A 22,293-nucleotide genomic window follows, 5' to 3' on the forward strand; every position below is an offset into this window, starting at 1 on the left:
CAGGGAAGTGACGTCGACTTGTAGTTTTTGAGACTAGTAGGGATCGGCTAAAACGTGTTTTTAAAACACTCATGGTGGACTTACAAATGTTCCGATGCAGCGTTTTGTGAGTACATAACCTATTTACACTACTGTACAAGTTTGGTAAGATTACTTGCACGTTTAGTGGTGCAATTTACGAGATACATCACATGTACCATTCACTCCTGTAACAAGCAATTCGAAAAACTCTAATATCTCCATAAATGTTTGACTAAGGTAAAAAAAACTTTGGATGGGGTATTTACATGGGCTTCGGAGTGCATAGCAATGAAGTCAATTCTACTCCGAACCATCCCTTTAAGAAATCATACAATGTGATTTCCGTATTTTTATTTTTAGATTCTGTCTCTCACAGTGGAAAGGCACCTATGCTGAAAATTGTAGACCCCTCCATGATTTATAAGTAAGAGAACTTGCTAAATCACAGGGTGATCAAATACGTATTGACCTCAATAATATATATGGAATTATTGGGTTTTTAGATGATACTTGAAGATAAGGACTCAGCTGCTAGTTAGTGGCAGCCAGATAGCAGTTCTAGCAGCATAGATAGTTCTTAAAATAAGTCTTGAAGTATATTCAGGTCTTCTCTGAGTTTGGACAGACTGAAAGCACATAGACCACAATCCATTCATGGAGTCCTGATATCCCCCACCCACTCCCATAGTTCCATTGTGATGACGTCAGAGTCCCTGAGCTCACAGCAGATGTACTGTATAACACAGCGCTCTCGGCCTGTAGAAAAGGGTCTAGAATTAAAGGATCTCTTGAACTAAACAGATGGCACATGCTGTTATTTCAGCAGGCACTGGTGATGGCAGCACACCGGATCTCTGTGCCAGTAAATTTCCGAGAGGTCAACTGTGATGGCAAAAAAATGAAGCGGGCTTTGTCTCTGACTGTTATGATGTGTTTGACATTCTAAAATGCATAATTATGACCCTGACATCTGATTGGATGCGCCGTAGAACAGTCGATAAGTATACACATAAATCTACAATAATGACCAAAACAAGTCTATTTTTGATGAACAGAGAAATGTCCCTCTGTGGTTTTTAAGGAACCTTGACTTCACTGTGGTGATGCTGCAGTTGGAAAATGAACAAGCACTTCCTTCTTGATGATTTATAGACTTGCCAGCGCTGCAAACCTGGTGCAAACTCATTAACACAGGCACGATCTCTCCCTCAGCTCTTCTAACACTACATCGATTTTTCATCAAGCAGTTTACAAGAATGAGCTGCATCTTTATCTCAGCTAATGGAAAAGTGCTCGCTGTTTTATAAATGGGGAATTCCTCTGAGCTTAATTCGATTCATTATGACTGGAGATGAGTCAGGCAATGATTCAAGCATGAAAGAAGTCTCTTCTGCTCAATCACAAATAAAAATGTAGAAAGAAATATTATTACAATTTAATAGTTATTATTTCTGTGATCTTAATTTTTAGCATCATTACTCCAGTCTTCAGTATCACATGATCCTCCAGAAATCATTCGAATATGCTAAAAGATCTGTGCTGCTTCCGATTTAGTAGAAATTGTGATGCAATTAATGTTTTCAGGATTCTTTGATGGACGAAAGTTGAATTAGAAATCTTTCTGTAATGCCATTATTGTCGTTAAATTACATGCTTAGCTAGTTTAAAATTGCTTGCTTATTATTATATTGAGAAAATCACCTTTAAAGTTGTCCAAATTAAGTATGTATTTTACTTGGCTAATTACTAAAACTAGGAAAAAAGCACGATGAAATTAAAAATATACACACCAAAAAAAGATAATAAAACCACAAAAAGAAAAATTAGACAAAAATTACTTAAACTGAAAAAAATGAAAATATAAGCTAAAATGATACATGAATATAAAAACAATTTAAAGTAATTAAATAAATGTAAATGTTAAATAAAATGTAAAAAATAAAAATAAAAATAAAATAAAAGCACATAACCAAAAGAAAACAAAAACATCGAAATGTAAATGAAAATAATAAATACTATAATAATATATAAAAATATGAAATATTATTACAATTACAATATACCAGTTTTCTATGTGAATTTATTGTAAAATGTAATTTATTTCTGTGATCAAAAGCTGAATTTTTAGCATCATTACACCAGTCTTCAGTGTCACATGATCCTTCAGAAATCACTTAAATATGCTGGATTGGCTGCTCAAGGAACAAATTCTTATTATTATTTTGAAAAGAGCTGTGATGCTTCATATTTAGTAGAAACTGGCTTTGTAACTTTCTTAGGAACTGCAATATAAAGTAAAATGGAATTGTAACTTTCCAAGACATTTACTCATTTACTCATAACAAAACATATGCCTACAGCTTATTGTTCTCCAGACTTCCCTGTGGTGACAGTGTAAATGGAATATTTATCATAAAAACTATTAAGAACTAAACCACAATAGTTCTTTATGTTACTGTTACAGTTTCAGTATCACAAATAGACACAGAATGAGTCATATATGACGTTGTGTCGGCATAATGACCTGCACTGTGTCACTAAAAACAAGGAAAAAGGAAAAAACGTCTCAAAAATCCTATTTTTTTTAGAGACAGGAATCTATTTTGCAATGAAAAAACAAAACAAAATATATGCATTGTCTCACAAGTTAATTTTGGACTCTATGTGCTGTGTGTGAGTTTTCAAATAGGCTTTTTGATGTTCTTACTTGATGGATGAGCTCTTGTTGAGGGCCATCTGTTTATTCTCATATTCCTGCAGAAGTTCTTCCAGAGCAGCCGCGTTTTCTGTAAAACACAAACACGTGGAGATGCAATGAGACTCTGATCTCACTGTGTGATGTGAGGTAAAAGTGTCGAGAAACATCACACACCTTTCTTCTCTGTGATGAGCCGCACCAGAATGCTGATGGTGTCTTCATTGGGGTCATCAACAATGTACGGACAAGGGTTTCCTGAGGAGAAATAGCAAAAATAGTTGAAGTTTATACACTATTTGCTGTATTTTGACTCAGGCTCTTTTAGACAGAAGGCAAATAGATCATAAAAAACAGGACATAATTGTATGAATTGTAAGATTTAATGTCATAGTCTAATTTCACTTCGTGAAATTGTATTTTTATGATTAACACATTTTATTTTGAATAAATAAAGTTCATTTTTAGCCCCGATAACTGTCATATAGTAAATAAAATTATCTAGTATAAAAAAGATATTTGTTTTTATTAAATATGCATGGTGTAACAAAAACTATATAAAGTTTGTCCAATTGAAATGTCTAAAAATAAATATTAAAATAATTAAAATAATTTTCTGTAATTGAAATGAAGCTGAAATTAAATAAAATATTAGATAAATATAAGGATAAAACCTAAAAAAAATTAAGAATATTGCCTTGCCAGCCAACTGCAATAAATAAGATAATAAATATCATTAATTAAAAAGGTTAATAAATTCAAATGAAAGAAAATGAAATAGAAATATTTAAAAATCTAATAAAAATTACAACTTGCACATAAAATCACTCAACTTAAAATGAAATTGAAATAAAACTGAAAAATGAACAAAAGTTTAAATGCAAACATGAAAGCTAATTAAATATAAATATAAATATATATGTCCATAGAAAGCACATGGAACGGAAAGTGTCTTCTTTTAAGGTTTCAAATAAGTCTTTGGACATTAAAATGTCAAAATTTGGTTGAAATAATGCCATTCAGTGTAACAATATTTATGTTAAAATTCAAACAACATGCTTATTCTCACTTGTACATATTAAAATATATCAAAGAATAAGGGAGCATTTTAAATTGTATTGTGTTTTTGTTTTCTGTAAATTAGGGAAATATGTCTGATATTTATTTTTTGGCTCAGAAAAACAAAAACACAAATGCAATTAAATTAAACAGTAAACTTTTAAATATTTTTTTGGAAAAACAGCAACAATTTAAAGCAGTATTACACTTGTTGTTTTTATGCTTAAACACTTTTTCGTCTTTGACCCATATATATATATGAGCTAAATGAGTAAATGAGCTTTACATTCTTTAAGTAGCTAAAAAAATAAGCTTCACTCTCTATGTGCAAATGATATACATAAATATTTTAGGTGACAGACATGTTTTTAACCAGTTTTGTGAGCTTCAGAGTGAGCAAATATTACTTTGAAGATCCAGCATGATTTAAAACACCTCTATGGTTGTGCATTTGTATTGTCGTGACGTAAGTGCTATTTTTAACCAGTTTAACAGCACAGGGAAGCCGCTGCTCTGTCCTTATTAGCCTCATCACATGAGTTAAAAACACACCAGTTCATCATTAATCACCATAGGCAGAAGGACTCAAAACACACCGAAAATGTCTCTGACAGTCTCTATTGTGACGCATTTGTGAATCTAAAGCATACAGAAGGCTCTGTGTGCAGTTAAGGGTATCTCTATGGAAACTATATCCCAGAGTTCCAGAGCGAGGCAGCTGTGGACGCAGAGAACAGCTCACTCAGCACTCTGCTATATTCGCCCAGAATGAGCGCCGCTTTATGTTTCTGATCAACCAAATATGCTCTGTTAGAATCATACACTCTTAAAAATAAAGGTGCTTTAAAAGGTTCTTTACAGCGATGCCAAGAAGAACCATTTTTGGGGTTAAAGGTTCTTTAAAGAACCATTTTTTCTACCTTTTTATAATCTGAAGAACCTTCTTTCACCACAAAAACCCTTTTGTGAAACAGAAAGGTTCTTCAGATGTTAAAGGTTCTTTATGGAACCATTTAAACAAAAAAGGTTCTTCTATGGCAGTGTGAAGCACTTTTATTTTTAAGAGTGTAGTCATGCATCTACTAAAGTGTTTGGATGCATAAAATGTCAAAATATCATTTTAATAAATGCAAGTGTCAGTGTTTGAAGCAAAGTATTTGACAAAAATAATTAAGCAGAGTTTCAAATGAGAAAACAATAGATCTAGTGTTGAAAATAAAGCCAATGTTGAGTGACTTTGTGTTTGTTTGTGGTTAGAGGATAATGTTAATGTGTGATTTCTTTACTAGGACACCTGTGTGAACTTAAGAACTGACTTCAGACATCCATTAAAAATGCCTGCTGCTTAAATGTGACCCTCAACCACAAAAGCAGTCATGAGTAGCACATGGGTCAAAATTATCGATTTTTCTTTTATGCCAAAAATCTTTAGGATATTAAGTAAATATTATATTCCATGAAGATATTTTGTTAATTTCCTACCGTAAATATATCAAACTTATTTTTTGCTAAGTAATATGCATTACTAAGAACTTCATTTGGACTTTCAAGGCAATTTCTCAATATTTATTTTTCAATATATTTTTTGCACCCTCAGATTCCAGATTTTCAAATAGTTGTATCTCAGCCAAATATTGTCCTATCCTAACAAAGAACAATAGAAAGCTTATTTATTCAGCTTTCAGATGTATAAATCTCAATTTCGAAAAAAAATTGACCCTTTTTTGTGGTCCATGGTCACAAATGTGATTGTAAACTGGCTACAAATGTACTTTTCTGTAATCTGTTTAAAATCAAATCAATTATTTGCGAAACGATTCTCTAATGTTTTTGAAAGAAAACTTTAAAAAAGACAATAAAAGCTTCACAGTAAACCTGTAAAATATTATCACTATTTAAAATAGCAATTTCCTATTTGAATAAACTTTAAAGTGTAATTTATTTGTAATATTCAAAGCTGAATTTTCAGCATCATTACTCCAGTCTTCAGGGTCATATGATCCTTCAGGATCATTCTAATATACTGATTTATTACTCAAGAAATATTCTTCTTATTATTTATGTTTTTTATTTATGTTATATATTTAAAACAGCACATAAAAGGGTTAATAGCACAAGGAAATATCACACTAATTTTACCCCTAATTTTATTTCTAAAATGAAATGGTATTTTTACAATCAACACATTTTATTTTGGATTTTTTCACACTTCACAACAGTTTTATTATTGTACTATAACTTAAAATAAAACAGTTACATTTATTTTCTGTAATTGAAGTAAAGCTGAATAAAAATAAAATATTAGATAAATATTAAATGAAAAACCTAAATAAAAATTAACAATATTGCCTTGCCAACCAACTGAAATAAGTAAATAAATATTAATAATTAAAAATGTTAACAAATAAAAGCTAATGTACACTAAATACAAATATTTAAAAAACAAATAAAAATTACAATTCGCACGTACCAAAATTACTTTAATTAAAATTAAATAAAAATACAAAAATGAATCCTGATAAACACTATAATGCTAATAAAGTTTATCCAAATGGTTAAAACTGTCCTACATTTAATTTTTCAAGAAACTTTGATTAATATAAAGATAAAAAGAAACACGTTTATTTGAATTAAAAATCTTTGTAACATTATAAATGTTTTTTTACTATCACTTTTCATCTATTTAATTCATCCTTAGTCAATAAAAGTATTAATTTCGCTCAAAAACAGTACATTTTTACCATAAATGTTGTTATACTCAATATAAATTTTAACCATGACATTAAAGCCACTTTTTTGCATTAAACTTGCATCAAAGTGTCTACTAACTAAAATCATGTTTTTGTTTCTAAAACAATATTTTGCTGTTATAAAATAACCAAAGCAAAATGTTTGTACTTTCTAGCTTCAGATAATATAGTGAGGTTATTCCATGTCTGTTTGTCTGCATACAACAAAATAACCTGCTAAACTTAATGCAATCTAATCTAATGGCTTCAATTTAATTTCAAACCTGCTGCAAGCCATAAAAAGGCTCTTTTCGGCTCCGTCATTATGTACTGGTACATCTATTATGCTTGAACTTTCTCTGCAGCGACAGAGGTATTCTAAGAAATGCATCTTTGAAACCTTTATATTTTTATCTCAGAATAGCAGGTGTGGCCAATGGCAAAAACACAAATGAAACATCATACTGATGCAATATTACATAAATCATCTACTGTTGCATACTGCACTGAAAATCCAATGCTCAGACATCTATGCGGATTTATCTCACAGCTAAAATGTGCAATCGCTATATATCAGATTACTGTTAGACTCTAAAGTATTGAAATGCTGGTCCAGGTAGAAATGCTCTTGAGTGCTTGAAAGCAAAGTGCTTATGTAATCGTTCCAGCTCCAAAAAAAAAGTGCCAAGGAAAGACATTTAATTTAGTACTGCACCATCAGGAATGGACAGGGAACCCTGACGTAACAGCGAACGGAACGGTGCAATCTGCAAACGTTGTTACTTCATTAAATGTTTTCAACCCCATTACACCCCAGAGACTCATCATCCTCTTTCATCTGGACACATCACGCTCTCTACGGCATCCTGGAGCTGACCCAGACTTACACAACACAAGCTTTCAGCCTTTCATTATTAAACACCTCATTGCTATCCTGTGATATTTTCAATACGCTTTGTTCCCGAGACGTCTTACATAAACGGTGCACGATGTCACCCAATAGGCTATTTTCTTCTTTTGAAGTATGTAGGAACACTTAAAATAGAGGCTTGGCCTTGCGGCTGTTATTAGTTTAAGTGTGTCTAGGTCGACGTTAATCTGATGTAGTTCACACTGACCATGTTAGAACTAGTCAACAGTACGGTGATAGCAGTTGATAGAGATAAAGAACATCTACAAGTAGAGAACTGACTGAATTATTGATCTAAGGAAAGGAGATACAGCAGGAGTGTTGTGCTGCTCAAAGATAGATGAGGAAAGGAGAGAACGCTTTGGCAACCACATAGCAGCGCCCTGACAACTATGGAAGTTCCACCACTGAATAAAAAATAAAAAAGTTCTGACAATTTCGAGTTTGTATCTCACACTTTTTTTTTTCAGAATTGTGAAATATAGTCCAATTTCTAACGTCCATTTCTGAGGAGAAAAAAAAGATAGATATGTTCACAGAATTGCGAGTTCATATCTCGCAATTCTGACTTTTTCTCTCATAATTCCGACTTTTTTTCTCGTAATTTTACGAGTTTATATCTCACAGTTCTGGCTTTTTTCTTGTAATTGCAAGTTTGCATCTTGCAATTCTGACTTTTTTTCTTGCAATTGTGAGTTTGTATCTTACAATTCTGACTTTATTTCTCGCAATTGTGAGTTTGTATCTCACAATTCTGACTTTATTTCTCGCAATTGTGAGTTTGTATCTCACAATTCTGACTTTATTTCTCGCAATTGTGAGTTTGTATCTCACAATTATGACTTTTTTTTTCTCAGAATTGTCCAAAGTCCATTTTTGAGGAGAAAAAAGGGTATTTTCACAGAATTGCGAGTTTATATCACACAATTCTGACTTCATTTCTCAGAATTCCAAGATTATTTCTCACAATACTGACTTAACTCGCAATTCTGACTTTTTCTCTCATAATTCTGACTTTTTTTCTCGTAATTTTAACTTTTTTCTTGCAATTTCGAGTTTGTATCTCACAGTTCTGACTTTTTCTTGCAATTGTGAGTTTGTATCTCACAATTCTGACTTTTTTTGTGAGTTTGTATCTAACAATTCTGACTTTATTTCTCGCAATTGTGGGTTTTTATCTTGCAATTCAGACTTTTTTTTCTCAGAATTGTCCAAAGTCCATTTTTGAGGAGAAAAAAAAGGTATTTTCACAGAATTGCGAGTTTATATCACACAATTCTGACTTTATTTCTCGCAATTGCGAGTTTGTATCTCACAATTCTGACTGTTTTCTGCCAATTCTGACTTTTTTTCTCGCAATTTCGAGCGTGTATCTTGCACTTTTTTTAAGAATTGTGAGATATAGTCCAATTTCTAAAGTCCATTTCTGAGGAGAAAAAAAAGACAGATATGTTCACAGAATTGCAAGTTTATATCTCACAATTCTGACTTTTTTCTTGCAATTGCAAGTTTGCATCTTGCAATTTTGACTTTTTTTCTTGCAATTTTTATATCTCACAATTCTGACTTTATTTCTTGCAATTGTGAGTTTGTATCTCACAATTCTGACTTTTTTTGTGAGTTTGTATCTAACAATTCTGACTTTATTTCTCGCAATTGTGGGTTTTTATCTTGCAATTCAGACTTTTTTTTTCTCAGAATTGTCCAAAGTCCATTTTTGAGGAGAAAAAAAAGGTATTTTCACAGAATTGCGAGTTTATATCACACAATTCTGACTTTATTTCTCGCAATTGCGAGTTTGTATCTCACAGTTCTGACTTTTTTCTTGCAATTGTGAGTTTGTATCTTACAATTCTGACTTTTTTTGTGAGTTTGTATCTAACAATTCTGACTTTATTTCTCGCAATTGTGGGTTTTTATCTTGCAATTCAGACTTTTTTTTTCTCAGAATTGTCCAAAGTCCATTTTTGAGGAGAAAAAAAAGGTATTTTCACAGAATTGCGAGTTTATATCACACAATTCTGACTTTATTTCTCGCAATTGCGAGTTTGTATCTCACAGTTCTGACTTTTTTCTTGCAATTGTGAGTTTGTATCTTACAATTCTGACTTTTTTTGTGAGTTTGTATCTAACAATTCTGACTTTATTTCTCGCAATTGTGGGTTTTTATCTTGCAATTCAGACTTTTTTTTTCTCAGAATTGTCCAAAGTCCATTTTTGAGGAGAAAAAAAAGGTATTTTCACAGAATTGCGAGTTTATATCACACAATTCTGACTTTATTTCTCGCAATTGCGAGTTTGTATCTCACAGTTCTGACTTTTTTCTTGCAATTGTGAGTTTGTATCTTACAATTCTGACTTTTTTTGTGAGTTTGTATCTAACAATTCTGACTTTATTTCTCGCAATTGTGGGTTTTTATCTTGCAATTCAGACTTTTTTTTTCTCAGAATTGTCCAAAGTCCATTTTTGAGGAGAAAAAAAAGGTATTTTCACAGAATTGCGAGTTTATATCACACAATTCTGACTTTATTTCTCGCAATTGCGAGTTTGTATCTCACAGTTCTGACTTTTTTCTTGCAATTGTGAGTTTGTATCTTACAATTCTGACTTTTTTTGTGAGTTTGTATCTAACAATTCTGACTTTATTTCTCGCAATTGTGGGTTTTTATCTTGCAATTCAGACTTTTTTTTTCTCAGAATTGTCCAAAGTCCATTTTTGAGGAGAAAAAAAAGGTATTTTCACAGAATTGCGAGTTTATATCACACAATTCTGACTTTATTTCTCGCAATTGCGAGTTTGTATCTCACAGTTCTGACTTTTTTCTTGCAATTGTGAGTTTGTATCTTACAATTCTGACTTTTTTTGTGAGTTTGTATCTTACAATTCTGACTTTATTTCTCGCAATTGTGAGTTTGTATCCCACAATTATGACTTTTTTCCTTGCAATTGTGGGTTTTTATCTTGAAATTCACTTTTTTTTTCTCAGAATTGTCCAAAGTCCATTTCTGAGGAGAAAAAAAGGTATTTTCACAGAATTGCGAGTTTATATCTCACAATTCTGACTTAATAACTCACAATTGCGAGTTTATATCACACAATTCTGACTTCATTTCTCAGAATTCCAAGATTCTTTCTCACAATACTGACTTAACTCGCAATTCTGACTTTTTTCCTCGCAATTTTTTTTTTTCTCAGAATTGTCCAAAGTTCATTTCCGAGGAGAAAAAAAAGGAATTTTCACAGAATTGCGAGTTTATATCTCACAATTCTGACTTACATCTGACTTACATTATACATAATTTGCTAAAAAATAGAAGTGAAAGGGTCAGAATGAGAGTCCAAACAGCTGATAAAAACATCTCAATAATCCACAAGTAATCCACACCACTCCAGTCCATCAGTTAACATCTTGTGAAGCCAAAAGCTGTGTTTGTGTAAGAAACAAATCCACAATCAAGACATTTGAACTTTTTAAATATCATTTCTATCCAAAATATGAGCCTATAATTCATGATAATGCTTCTTCCAGTGAAAAAGTCCATCTTTTGTTGTCCTCTCACATCAAAATCCATGTTTTGGACTGTGTCTTGTAAACGGTGCTTGACCCTTGCATATTTCTCTCCTGATTCAGACCAGATGACTTTTTTACTGCAAAGAGCATTATTATGAATAGAAGACTTAAAAGTGTCTTAATAATGGCTTTGTTTATAATGTAAATTGATGGACTGGAGTGGTGTGGATTACTTGTCGATCATTGTGATGTTTTTATCAGCTGTTTGGACTCTTATTCTGACGGCACCCATTCACATCAATTGGTGAGCAAGTGATGTAATGCTACATTTCTCCAAATCTGATGAAGAAACAAACTCATCAACATCTTGGATGGCCTGAGGCTGAGTACATTTTCAGGAGATACCATTTTTTAGGTGCACTAGTCCTTTAACCAAAGTCAATAGTCTCTTGCTGCTTACATGATTTATTTCCGTTTTCTACTGAACACAAACAATTCTGCAGCTTGACATCCTGAACAAAACCCCAAATCCAGCTCTGCTGCTCTGCTTATTCAGCTGCAAAACATGCTGTGATTAAGGTGTCATTTACTTTGTTCCTGGAGACGTTCCAGCTTTACTGGTGGAACCTGAAACATCATATACAAGTCCTACTGTAGATGAAAAACTGAGCTCATCACAACAGCTGCGGCTCCACCCATTTATTCACATGCACACAAAGGAGAAATAAACACTGTGTTCTTGTTGTGTACAGTGAATTTATTTAGTTTCACTTTAAGGAGGCGGGGTCTTAACCTAACAATTGGGGCACTGGGTTCATTTTAGAAACCAAACTCAGGTGAAGTGAGTTTTAGCAAACAGCAGATGAGCTGTGTGGAGACGTTTGCATCATTAATATGGGCGTATTTGGCTTGGCTGTTTTGTTTATTTGACTTTTAGGGAATTTTGACTATAGGGTTCGCATCGAATTTGAGATAAAAGACAGTGCATTTACTGAAACAACACTGCAAAAACAACTCTCTTTTTGGTCCGATTAGAATATAAGTCCTACTGAAGTAACATATACTACTGTTCAAAATATTGAGGTTGGTAAGATTTTTTAATGAAGACTTTTCAGCTCACCGAGGCTGCATTTATTTGATTGAAAATACAGTAAAATCTGTAATATTGTGAAATATTATTACAGTTTTAAAAAGTTGCTTTCTATGTGAACATATTGTAAAATATAATTCATTCCTGTGATCAAAGCTGAATTTTCAGCATCATTACTACAGTCTTCAGCATCACATAATTCTTCAGAAACCATTCTAATATGCTGATTTGCTGCTCAAGAAACATTTCTTATTATTATCAATGTTAAAAACAGTTGTGCTGCTTCATATTTTTGTCAAAACTGTCATATGTTTTATTTTTCAAGATACTTTGATTAATATAAAGATTTAAAAAAACATTATAAATGTCTTCTCTGACCACTTTTGATGCCTTTAATTCATCCTTGCTGAATAACAGTATTAATTTCACTCAAAACTCAGAATTTGTACTGTATGTAAAATAACAATTATGAAGAAAATGTACATGTACACTACTAACTATTGCATTAAAGCCATCTTGTGAAGTTTCTGGTGTCTGGCCTACTAACTTTAATCATGTTTTGTGTTTTTAAAATATCGTTTTTATCATTAAGATGACATAGTGAGGTTATCTATGTCTGTTTGTCTGCCTACAACAAAATAGCCTGCTAAACATAATCTGATCTAATGTCTTCAATCCATTTTCAAACCTGCTGCAAGCCGTAAAAGGCTCTTTATCTAGTTCTGTCATTATGTACTGTAAGCTTTAATATTGCAATATATCACCCTAATTTCAAATAGCTGCTTTCTATGTGAATATATTGTAAAATGTAATTTATTCCTGTGATGCAAAGCTGAATTTTCATCACATGATCCTTCAGAAATCATTCTAATGTGCTGATTTGCTTCAAGAAACATTTCTTATTATTATCAATGTTAAAAACTCTTGTGCTGCTTTATATTTTTGAGGGAATGGTAAAATGCTTTTATTTTCGGAATTCTTTGATGAATAGAAAGATCAAAGAACCATTATTTAAAATAATCCTTCTACTTTTAATCAATTTAATGCATCCTTGCTGAATACAAGTATTGATTTCTGTGATTGTGTGCCGTACCTTCTTTCTGTGGAGTAGCAGCTTCTGCATCCACTCCTTCTTTCTCCGCGTTGCAGCGATAGCCCTTCTTCTTGAGCAGGTTACAGATGAGAATTCCCAGCAGGCCCATTACACAGAAGATTGGTACCAGTGCAAACACAGCGTACTCCGTGCTCTTCTCTTCTGGACTTTGAACGCTGGTGGCGTTTGCACCCCCCACTCCAGACCTGTTGGGGGTGCTTTTACCAACATTACGTTTCCGTCGGCTGTATGGCTCTGTAGATTGAACACATGTGACATTATTATTCATAAAACAAATGAGTGCAATTCTAAATGACTCAGAATATGCATCATGCAAAAAAGTATCATTGGATAATTGGATAATTAAACAACACTTTATCAAATTTTGATAATTGCCTTTAACAACTGAGAAGATAGAAATCAAACTACATTCCCAAATCGAAGTTCCCGTGCTGATCATTTACGTATCAGCATATGAAAGTGTATGTGCATGTTATATTTAAAAATATATGGATCATTAGACCTTTTTTGTAGTTCCTTATACTTATTTTGTGGTTTAAATAAATTAAATGTTACTTGGCTTGTCAGAAATGTTACAAATTCTTTGACTTTAATTGAAAATCAAGTTAATATTTTTTCAGTAAAGGAGTGGCTTTGACACACAAAGTTGTTTTTATTGTCTCTTAGAAGAGAAATCTCTTAAATGAACCCATTAAAATGGTTGTTTATATATGCACACTACCACTCAAAAGTTTAGGATCAGTAAGATTTTGAATGTTTTTTAAAGAAGTGAAGGCTGTTCATTTGATTAAAAATACAGAAAAAAATATGTAATATTGTGAAATATTATTACGATGTAAAACTATGTTTTTCTATATTAATATACATTAAAATGTAATTTATATCTGTAACTAAAGTTGAATTTTCAGAATCATACTTCAGTCTTCAGTGTCACATGATCCTTCAAAAATCATTCTAATATGCTGATTTATTATCAGTGCATTTTGGAATCTGTAATCTTTTTTTCAGGATTCTTTGATCAATAAAAGGGTAAAAAGAACAGCATTTATTTAAAATAGAAAGATTTTCTAACAACATACACTCTACTGTTCAAAAGTTTGGGGTTGGTAAATTCTTTTGAAAGAAATTAATACTTTTATTCACCAAAGATGTGTTAAATAATAAAAAGTGTAGCATGGATTTACACTGTTAGAAAAGATTTATATTTTGAATAAATGCTGTTTTTTCTAACTTGTTTTTCATCAAAGAATCCTGAAAAAATATTTGGCAGCACAACTGTTTTCAACATTGATAATTCTAATAATAAATCAGCATATTAGAATGATTTCTGAAGGATCATGTGACACTTAAGACTGGGGTAACAGCTGATGAAAATTCAGCTTTGCATCACAGGAAAAATAGTAAAATAGTTTTAAAGTATATATATAAAAAAAACATTGTTTTACATTGTAATAACATTTTACAATATTACTGTTTTTTTCTATATTTTTGATCAAATAAATGCAGCCTTGATGAGCATAAGAGACTTATTTAAAAAAAAGTCAGAATCCCAAACTTTTGAGTGGTATTGTATATGTGTGTCTGCTTAAAAGTAACGTTTAGGAAATTTATGCTGTTAAAAAATAACTTAGCAGTAATGAGAATCGACTAATATTTACTATAAAGAATAATTGTGATTATTAAAAAAATGGGAATATAATTAAATTTTTTAATTTTTACATTTTTACATTTTAAAATTTTTACATTTTGACTGTTGGATGAGTCGCATTTTTTTACCTACACTTATACCATATGTGACCCTGGACCACAAAACCAGTCATAAGCATAATAGCATAATAAATAAGCTTTTCATTGATGTATGGTTTGTTAAGAAAGGACAAAATTTGGCTGGGATACAACTATTTGGAAATCTGTAATCTGAGGGTGCAAAAAAATCTAAATATTGAGAAAATCGCCTTTAAAGTTGTTCAAATGAAGTTCTTAGTAATGCATATTACTAATCAAAAATTAAGTTTTGATACATTTACGGTAGGAAATGTACAAAATATCTTCATGGAACATGATCTTTCATTAATATCCTAATGATTTTGGCATAAAAGGAAAATCGATAATTTTGACCCATACAATGTATTTTTGGCTATTGCAACTATTATATATTGTGGTCCAGGGTCACATATTATCTTGCAGAAGAATGGTTTATTTTTCTGTTCATATTGTTAAATGCAAATATTTATTGAACATATTTCTTCTATGTACTTTTTTTTGTTTGTGAAGAGTAAATTGAATCCGATAGGTGTGGTCTTTATTTCCAGGTTTGCTTTGTAACTATCATACAACGCTGATGTATTAAATGCTAAACACTTACTCCTGACGCAGGCGTGGAGGGTGGAGGACTTCCATGTAGCAGCAGGGTGAAACCTGAAAAACATTTCAGTTTATAAATACACCCCTTCTATGTTTTCCATTTCATGCAGATTTGGAAAGTTTGCGAGACTAGGAAAACACATCTGCTGTAAAAACCAAAGTGATGCAATAATGTAGACGGTGACTAAATATTTTTTGTTCTTTACCCAGGAAGACATCCTCCACACACAGCATCAGAGTTTGAGGTCGGTGCGGTTAAGATCCATCGGTTCAGTGCCCTGCAGGAGATTTGTGGGCGGCACGGCTTCGTGTCATTGCTGTCAGAGAAGGTGCCTGCTGGGCAAGTCCGGCACATTCCGGTCTCACCAGGAGCCGCAACTTTCCCGCAAGCCTTAAAGAAACAAATAAACACCAGTAAGATGACACAACCACAAATTGTGTGAAAGAACAAACTGTTACATCTCTCATAGCAAGGTGACACATTATGCACTGAAATGTGTTTTAGATAAGATCAATAAATGTGACCCTGGACCACAAAACCAGTCATAAGGGTCAGTTTTTTTAAATTGAGATTTATACATCATCTGAAAGCTGAATAAATACACTTTCCATTGATGTATGGTTTGTTAGGACAAGAGAAACTAATATTTGAAAATCTAAAGGATGCAAAAAAATCAAAATATTGAGAAAATGTTGAGAAAAAGTTCTTAGCAATGCATATTACTAATCAAAAATTAAGTTTTGATATATTTACAGTAGGAAATTTACCATTTCTTCAAAGAACATGATTTTTACTTAAGATCCTAATGATATTTGGCATAAATCAATAATTTTGACCCATATAATGTATTTTTGGCTATTGCTGCAAATATACCCATGCTACTTATGACTAGTTTTGCGGTGCAGGGTCACAAATGAAACGATATAAATATATTACTAAAAATGAGAAAACAGTAGCAATCTAATAAGCTTTACTCTTAAGAACGATTTAAAAATAACTATAAAAATAAAAAATAAAACAATTACAAACAAATACATTTTATATTAAAGTAATGAAACTTTATGGGGAATATGTACTTGATTGTAATGAAAATAATGTCACAATGTAAAAACAAAAACTCAATGGGCTTTAAAATGCATTTAATTTCATTTATACAAAACAAATATATTATTTGTAATTTTTTACAGATTTTACACAATATATATTGTATATAATATTTAAAAATTGCATATATTTTATATAAATAAACATTTTAATTTATTATTTATTGAAATGTATTTATTTATTTTTTTGAGTGGAATGTTCTCTGAACATGTTTTCATAAGACATACTCACAAAACTTTTTAGGTTGGGCTTGTTTAGATGATAAAAAAAACACCATAGTCAGTTCTTCAATGTGTATAAATGCACTAGTATCTGGTATGTTTTTGCTGACATGTACCTAAAATGCAATTCTCTGGACAGAGATCATAATGTAGGATGCACTGGAACAAGGACATGTTTTGTGGAGTGTGTTTTGCTGGTGTTATCTCTCACCGTTGTGGGCTCTTGTCCGGCTGGACAGAGCGGACACACACACCCGTCCTCCCACCGACACTGCGTCGCTAATGTCCCCCATAACTCCAGCAGCTACATAGACACACAAATGACACCAAACAGTGTTAAAAACACACAAACACACCTGTCTGCGTTTAAATCGAACCAGAGCTAACGGCTGTATACATATTAGTAAAGTGTAGTTTAAGAGGAAACAGATAACTTTTTTAATCACAGTACATTAAGACATACAATTGTTTTGTAAAATTGTTTAACCCCTTAGAGTTCCTGTCAAACTTAACTCAATGCAAAACGTCCCGCCGGTTGAACGTTGGAACACTAAGGGGTTAAATTATCTTGTTACCATTTATGAATTAAGTGGTATAAATATATAAATCAGTAAGTTGATATGTGTAAAATCTATGTAAAACCTTCAGTCTATAGATATACTGTAATATATCCAGTTGAGGTCCAAAGTTTGCATCCCCCTTTCAGAATCTGCAAAATGTTAAACATTTTATCAAAATAAAAGGGATCAAAATAAGTGAGTGTTTAAACCTTCTGTAATAGTTGCATATGAGTCCCTCAGTTGTCCTCAGTGTAAAAAGATGGATCTCAAAATCATACAGTCATTGTTGGAAAGGGTTCAAATACACAAAAATGCTGGAAAACCAAAGAATTTGTGGGACCTGAAGGTTTTTCTGAAGAACAGCAGGCAGTTTACCTGTTCAGGACAAATGTGACCCTGGACCACAAAACCAGTCATAAGGTTAAATTTTACAAAACTGAGATGTATATAGAATATGAAAGCTCAGTAAATAAGCTTTCTATTGATGTATGGTTTGTTAGGATAGGACAATATTTGGCATATTTTGGCAATATCTGGAATCTGAGGGTGCAAAAATATCAAAATCCTGAGAAAATCACCTTTAAAGTTGTCCAAATTAAGTTCTTAACAATGCATATTACTAATCAAAAATTACATTTTGATACATTTACAGTAGGAATTTTACAAAAAATCTTCATGGAACATGATCTTTACTTAATTTCCTAATGATTTTTGGCATAAAAGAAAAATCAATAATTTTGACCCATGCAATGTATTTTTGGCTATTGCTACAAACATACCCCAGCGACTTAAGACTGCTTTTGTGCTCCAGGGTCACAAATAAGGGACTCATGAACAACTATCACTAAACAAACAAAAAAAAACACAGCTGTGGATCATTCAGGTAACAACACAGTATCAAGGGGATGCAAACTTTTGAACAGGGTAATTTCTATAAATTCAACTATTATTTTCTCTTGTGGACTATATGTAAACATCTTTTATGTGAAATATCTTATTACTAAACAAGCAATAACATGCATTTTGTAGGATCCCTCTTATTTTGCTAAAATAATGACCATTTTGCAGATTCTGAAGGGGGGTGTAAACTTTTGACCTGAACTGTATATGTAAGTGTATAAAAAAAGCTATTAAAGTGGGGATTTCTAGCTCAGTGCATTTTGTATTTTACTTAAAATCTACAGAAACAAATAGATAAATTGTAATAAATTAAATATAATAAAAACAATGTGTTTGCCTCTTGTGTCTCCCCTAAAAGTAGTATAGTACGTCATATCTATTAATAGTACACTGTCTGTAGTACAGAATGAGATGTTACTTTAGTGGCTACATTGCAGATTCTCTGTGCAGGGATGAAAGGAACATTCAGAGAAGTGTGAGAAGAGACACAGTGTTCTGGGAGAAACCTCACTGTAATGTCCCTCTCATTAATCACTGATGAATCACAGGTACACACAGATATGCTGTTTAATGAAGAGGCTGATACTTACGATCAGACAGACTGGAGCTGAGCAGTAAAGGTGGTTCTTCATCTTCTTCAAAATATTCGTCTATACTCATGTAATCTGAAAAAGACACGACAAGAACTCAATGACACTTGCAGCAAATATTGCATCATCAGCGTCAGCAGAAACCACCGAAACCTCACGATGTCAGAGACAGGTAAACAGCACTTAGACTCTCTTGTGATGGACACAGTGGGTTTGTATGTGATCTATAAGTTAGAGGGTGACATAAATAGTCAGCTGAACTATAGCAGGCCTGTGGTTTGGGGCAGCACTGCTTTTCTTAGCCTATTTTTAGACCAAATATGCCCAGTCAGGCCAGAAACCACTTACTGGATCTACTGGAGCGAGAGAGAGAGAGAGAGAGAGAGAAAAATGTTTCATGAAGACATAGTGCAGTATATCATTAGTGTTAAAATCATCACAGCTATTGATCAAAAAGCTCTTCTCCTCACAATAAATGAGATTCACTGGAGATCAGACTGTAACTGGAGTTTCTTGATTCTCATATTTTGTCAAAGAAAATGATCAATAATCTCACATGTCTCATCTAGTTTAATAAGAGTTTTATTAAAAGAGATCTCATTGAAGTTGAGGTTGAGCTTCAGGGTGCAAATTAAATGTCACAGACTTAATATGAACTCAAGACTTGCTATTAACTGCTCTACATATTCAAAATGATTTTTTTAAGTTGTAAAACAAAGACTACTGGAGTGTATTAGAAGAAAATACTGTTTACTTCCAAATTTTAGGTTTAATTATTATTTCATTATTTCTGAAATGCAGGAACAATATTTCAGTGAAAGACACCCTCAGACTCCAGATTCAAGACTTTAGAGACTTTTACTGAGCTCTTAATGAGCAATTTTTACTTTTTTTATTAGTTTATACATAGATAGTTTTGAAGACACCATAAGATCTACTTAATGAACATTATATGTGACCCTGGCCCACAAATCCAGTCATAAGGGTCTTTTTTTTTATTGAGATGTATACATTATCTGAAAGCTGAATAAATAAGCTTGTTAGGATAGGACAATATTGGCTGAGATACAACTATTTGAAAATCTGGAATCTGAGGGTGCAAAAAAAATCTAAAAATTGAGAAAATTGCCTTTAAAGTTATCCAAATTAAGTTCTAGCAATGCATATTGCCAATCAAAATTTAAGTTTTGATATATTTATGGTAGAAAATGCACAAAATAACTTCATGGAACATGATCTTTACTATCCTAATGATTTTTGGCATAAAAAAAAAAATTGACCCATACAATGTATTTTTGGCTATTGCTACAGACTGGTTTTGTGATCCAGGGTCAGATATACAAAACTGAAAGTTGAGTAAAAAAATGTAATTAACTTAAATGAATAAATAAAAATAAAATATACACTGTAAGAAAAAAAAGGTACAAGTAAAAGATACTGGTAGTGGTCATTTTTAATTAAATTAATTTACAAACATTTCCTTTTACCCTAAAACACAATGCAATGCACCATTTTAAAACACCTGTGCAAAAATTATGATGAAAATTTCTTCACATTATTATTTTTTACAGACTTTCCTTAGAGTGAAAAGACTTTAAAAACACAACAAACTAACAAGAAAAGCTAAACTACTCTGTCAAATAAGACATTTTTATTTTAATTTGGTAATTTGTTATATTTGTAAAAACAAAAAAAACTCAAACACAGAAAACAAAATTATAGATCAAATCTCTATATAATATTACCCTATTTAAACTTTATGAAAAATAAAACGGTTCTAAATATAACACTTCATCACCCAGTTCCACAGCCGACATGGAAAAGATAAATAAAGTTATAATCTTTAAGACAACCAGACACCTGCACTGCTTTGATCTCGTCGCCATGACAACAGAACGCACACAGGTGCCGACTGGGCCACACTTACCCCAGAGTGCTGCTGTGCTCTGTTGCCCTGGTAACAGCTGAGGATGCTCTGCTCACTATGATGACGCCTGCTCACTGTCCCACTGTACCTGCCTGCATAACGCTGTCATTCCTTATACTGCCACTCAAAACCACGGCTCCTCCCACCACCCGAGAGAAGCCCCTCCTCCTTCACCACAATGCTCCAATCAGAGTTTACAGTTGATTTACACATTGTGGTGGAGAGGCTTTTTTTGCATTCCAAGTAAACCCAAGTGAAGAATATAAAACATGAATGAGTAAAAACACAACAGCTGAGTTGAGGCAGCACGTGTACGTCTGCAAGACATTTTGCTGAAAGGGATTTTAGCACATGAATATGGCAAGGTTTAATAGCTACACTACACATGTCTAACCTAATGGTGAACGTGATTATGCTAAGAAGGACATGCTCCCGGATCATTGTTTTTTAGCCTGACATGACACCAATTAGATTTTAGGACAGAGAAATGGATGCAGTCTTTTTAACCTAGAAATTCCCTGGAAGATGACTTTATTTGAATGCATTTATTATATAATTAAAAAAATTATGTAATAATTTAAGGATAATTTGTCAGAAAAATGTCTTAATGGGCCTAAAAGTTTAACTCATTCCTATTATGAACAAAGTGTGTTAAACTCTATATAACTGTAAAAATTATTTAAAAAATGTAAGGATCATTTGTCAGAAAAATATCACAATAAAAAGCAAATTATATCTTAATGGGTTTAATTCATTCCTATTACACATATCCGATTTTTGGCTAAAATGCCACCTGAACATTTTTTTATGAGATTCACCCACAAAAGATTTTAGGTTTGGCTTGTTCTCATGAGAACAACCACATCCGGTGGGGAACGTCTTAAATCAAGACTAGTTAAACTTGTTCAGCATGCAAATAAATGCATGAATGCAAAACACAAATGAGTTTACAATTTTGGCAGCGATCAAGTCTTTTTGACAAATGACAGGGCTTTTTGGAAGAAATGTTCAAAGAATGAACGAACACCCACCTCCTCCTTCTCCGCCCCGGTTGCCCACCCACAAACCACCACACAGAAATGGCTCGTCCTTCACAGTTCAAGCTCGGCTGCCAGTTAGACGTGCCTCATGCCTGCTTAAATTTAGCTCTTTCATTAAAAAGCAATAAAGTCCCAACGAACAGTAATTACAGTTCTTGCAGCTCTATCTCCGTACTGTCCAATTTCCCATTCCGTGGCTTTGGGAGCGCATGAAAAACGGGCATAAAGTAAATAAAACAACAACAAACATAAAACAATCACCTAGAATTATCCATTTTAAGATCTGTCATGTTACAAATTGGAAGCGATGAAGGGCTTGCCCTGGGCTGACTTTTGGGAGCATGGCGATTTGGATTTTGTGCACTGCCAAAATGTCGCTCCGAGAGTTTTAGACCGGATTCGAGCCATGATACAAGACAAAGTCCCGGACTGATCCAAAAGTATTGTTCTATTCT

The 22,293-nt window shown here is 32.6% G+C and overlaps 1 protein-coding gene across 2 annotated transcripts in view; it reads right to left on the reverse strand.

Annotated features, from left to right (window-relative positions):
• Window positions 1–2,685: 2,685 nt before the first annotated feature.
• Window positions 2,686–22,293, reverse strand: part of LOC141346227 (tumor necrosis factor receptor superfamily member 19L-like) — a 31,423-nt gene continuing 11,815 nt past the window's right edge. Inside the window, exons 1-8 of one of the 2 annotated variants that reach the window (XM_073851129.1) lie at window positions 20,799–20,873; window positions 18,872–18,946; window positions 17,033–17,125; window positions 15,702–15,886; window positions 15,497–15,549; window positions 13,111–13,365; window positions 2,894–2,974; window positions 2,686–2,807 (exon numbers count right to left, since the gene is read on the reverse strand). In XM_073851129.1, coding sequence (XP_073707230.1) covers window positions 2,725–2,807; window positions 2,894–2,974; window positions 13,111–13,365; window positions 15,497–15,549; window positions 15,702–15,886; window positions 17,033–17,125; window positions 18,872–18,913 — 792 coding nt within the window. In that variant the 5' untranslated portion in view covers window positions 18,914–18,946; window positions 20,799–20,873 and the 3' untranslated portion in view covers window positions 2,686–2,724. Of the gene's footprint in view, window positions 2,808–2,893; window positions 2,975–13,110; window positions 13,366–15,496; window positions 15,550–15,701; window positions 15,887–17,032; window positions 17,126–18,871; window positions 18,947–20,798; window positions 20,874–22,293 lie in introns of those variants that run through there. The other variant, XM_073851128.1, reaches the window with a different exon arrangement.

Source organism: Garra rufa, chromosome 11 (genome assembly GCF_049309525.1).
Source record: "Garra rufa chromosome 11, GarRuf1.0, whole genome shotgun sequence".
NCBI lineage: Eukaryota > Metazoa > Chordata > Actinopteri > Cypriniformes > Cyprinidae > Garra > Garra rufa.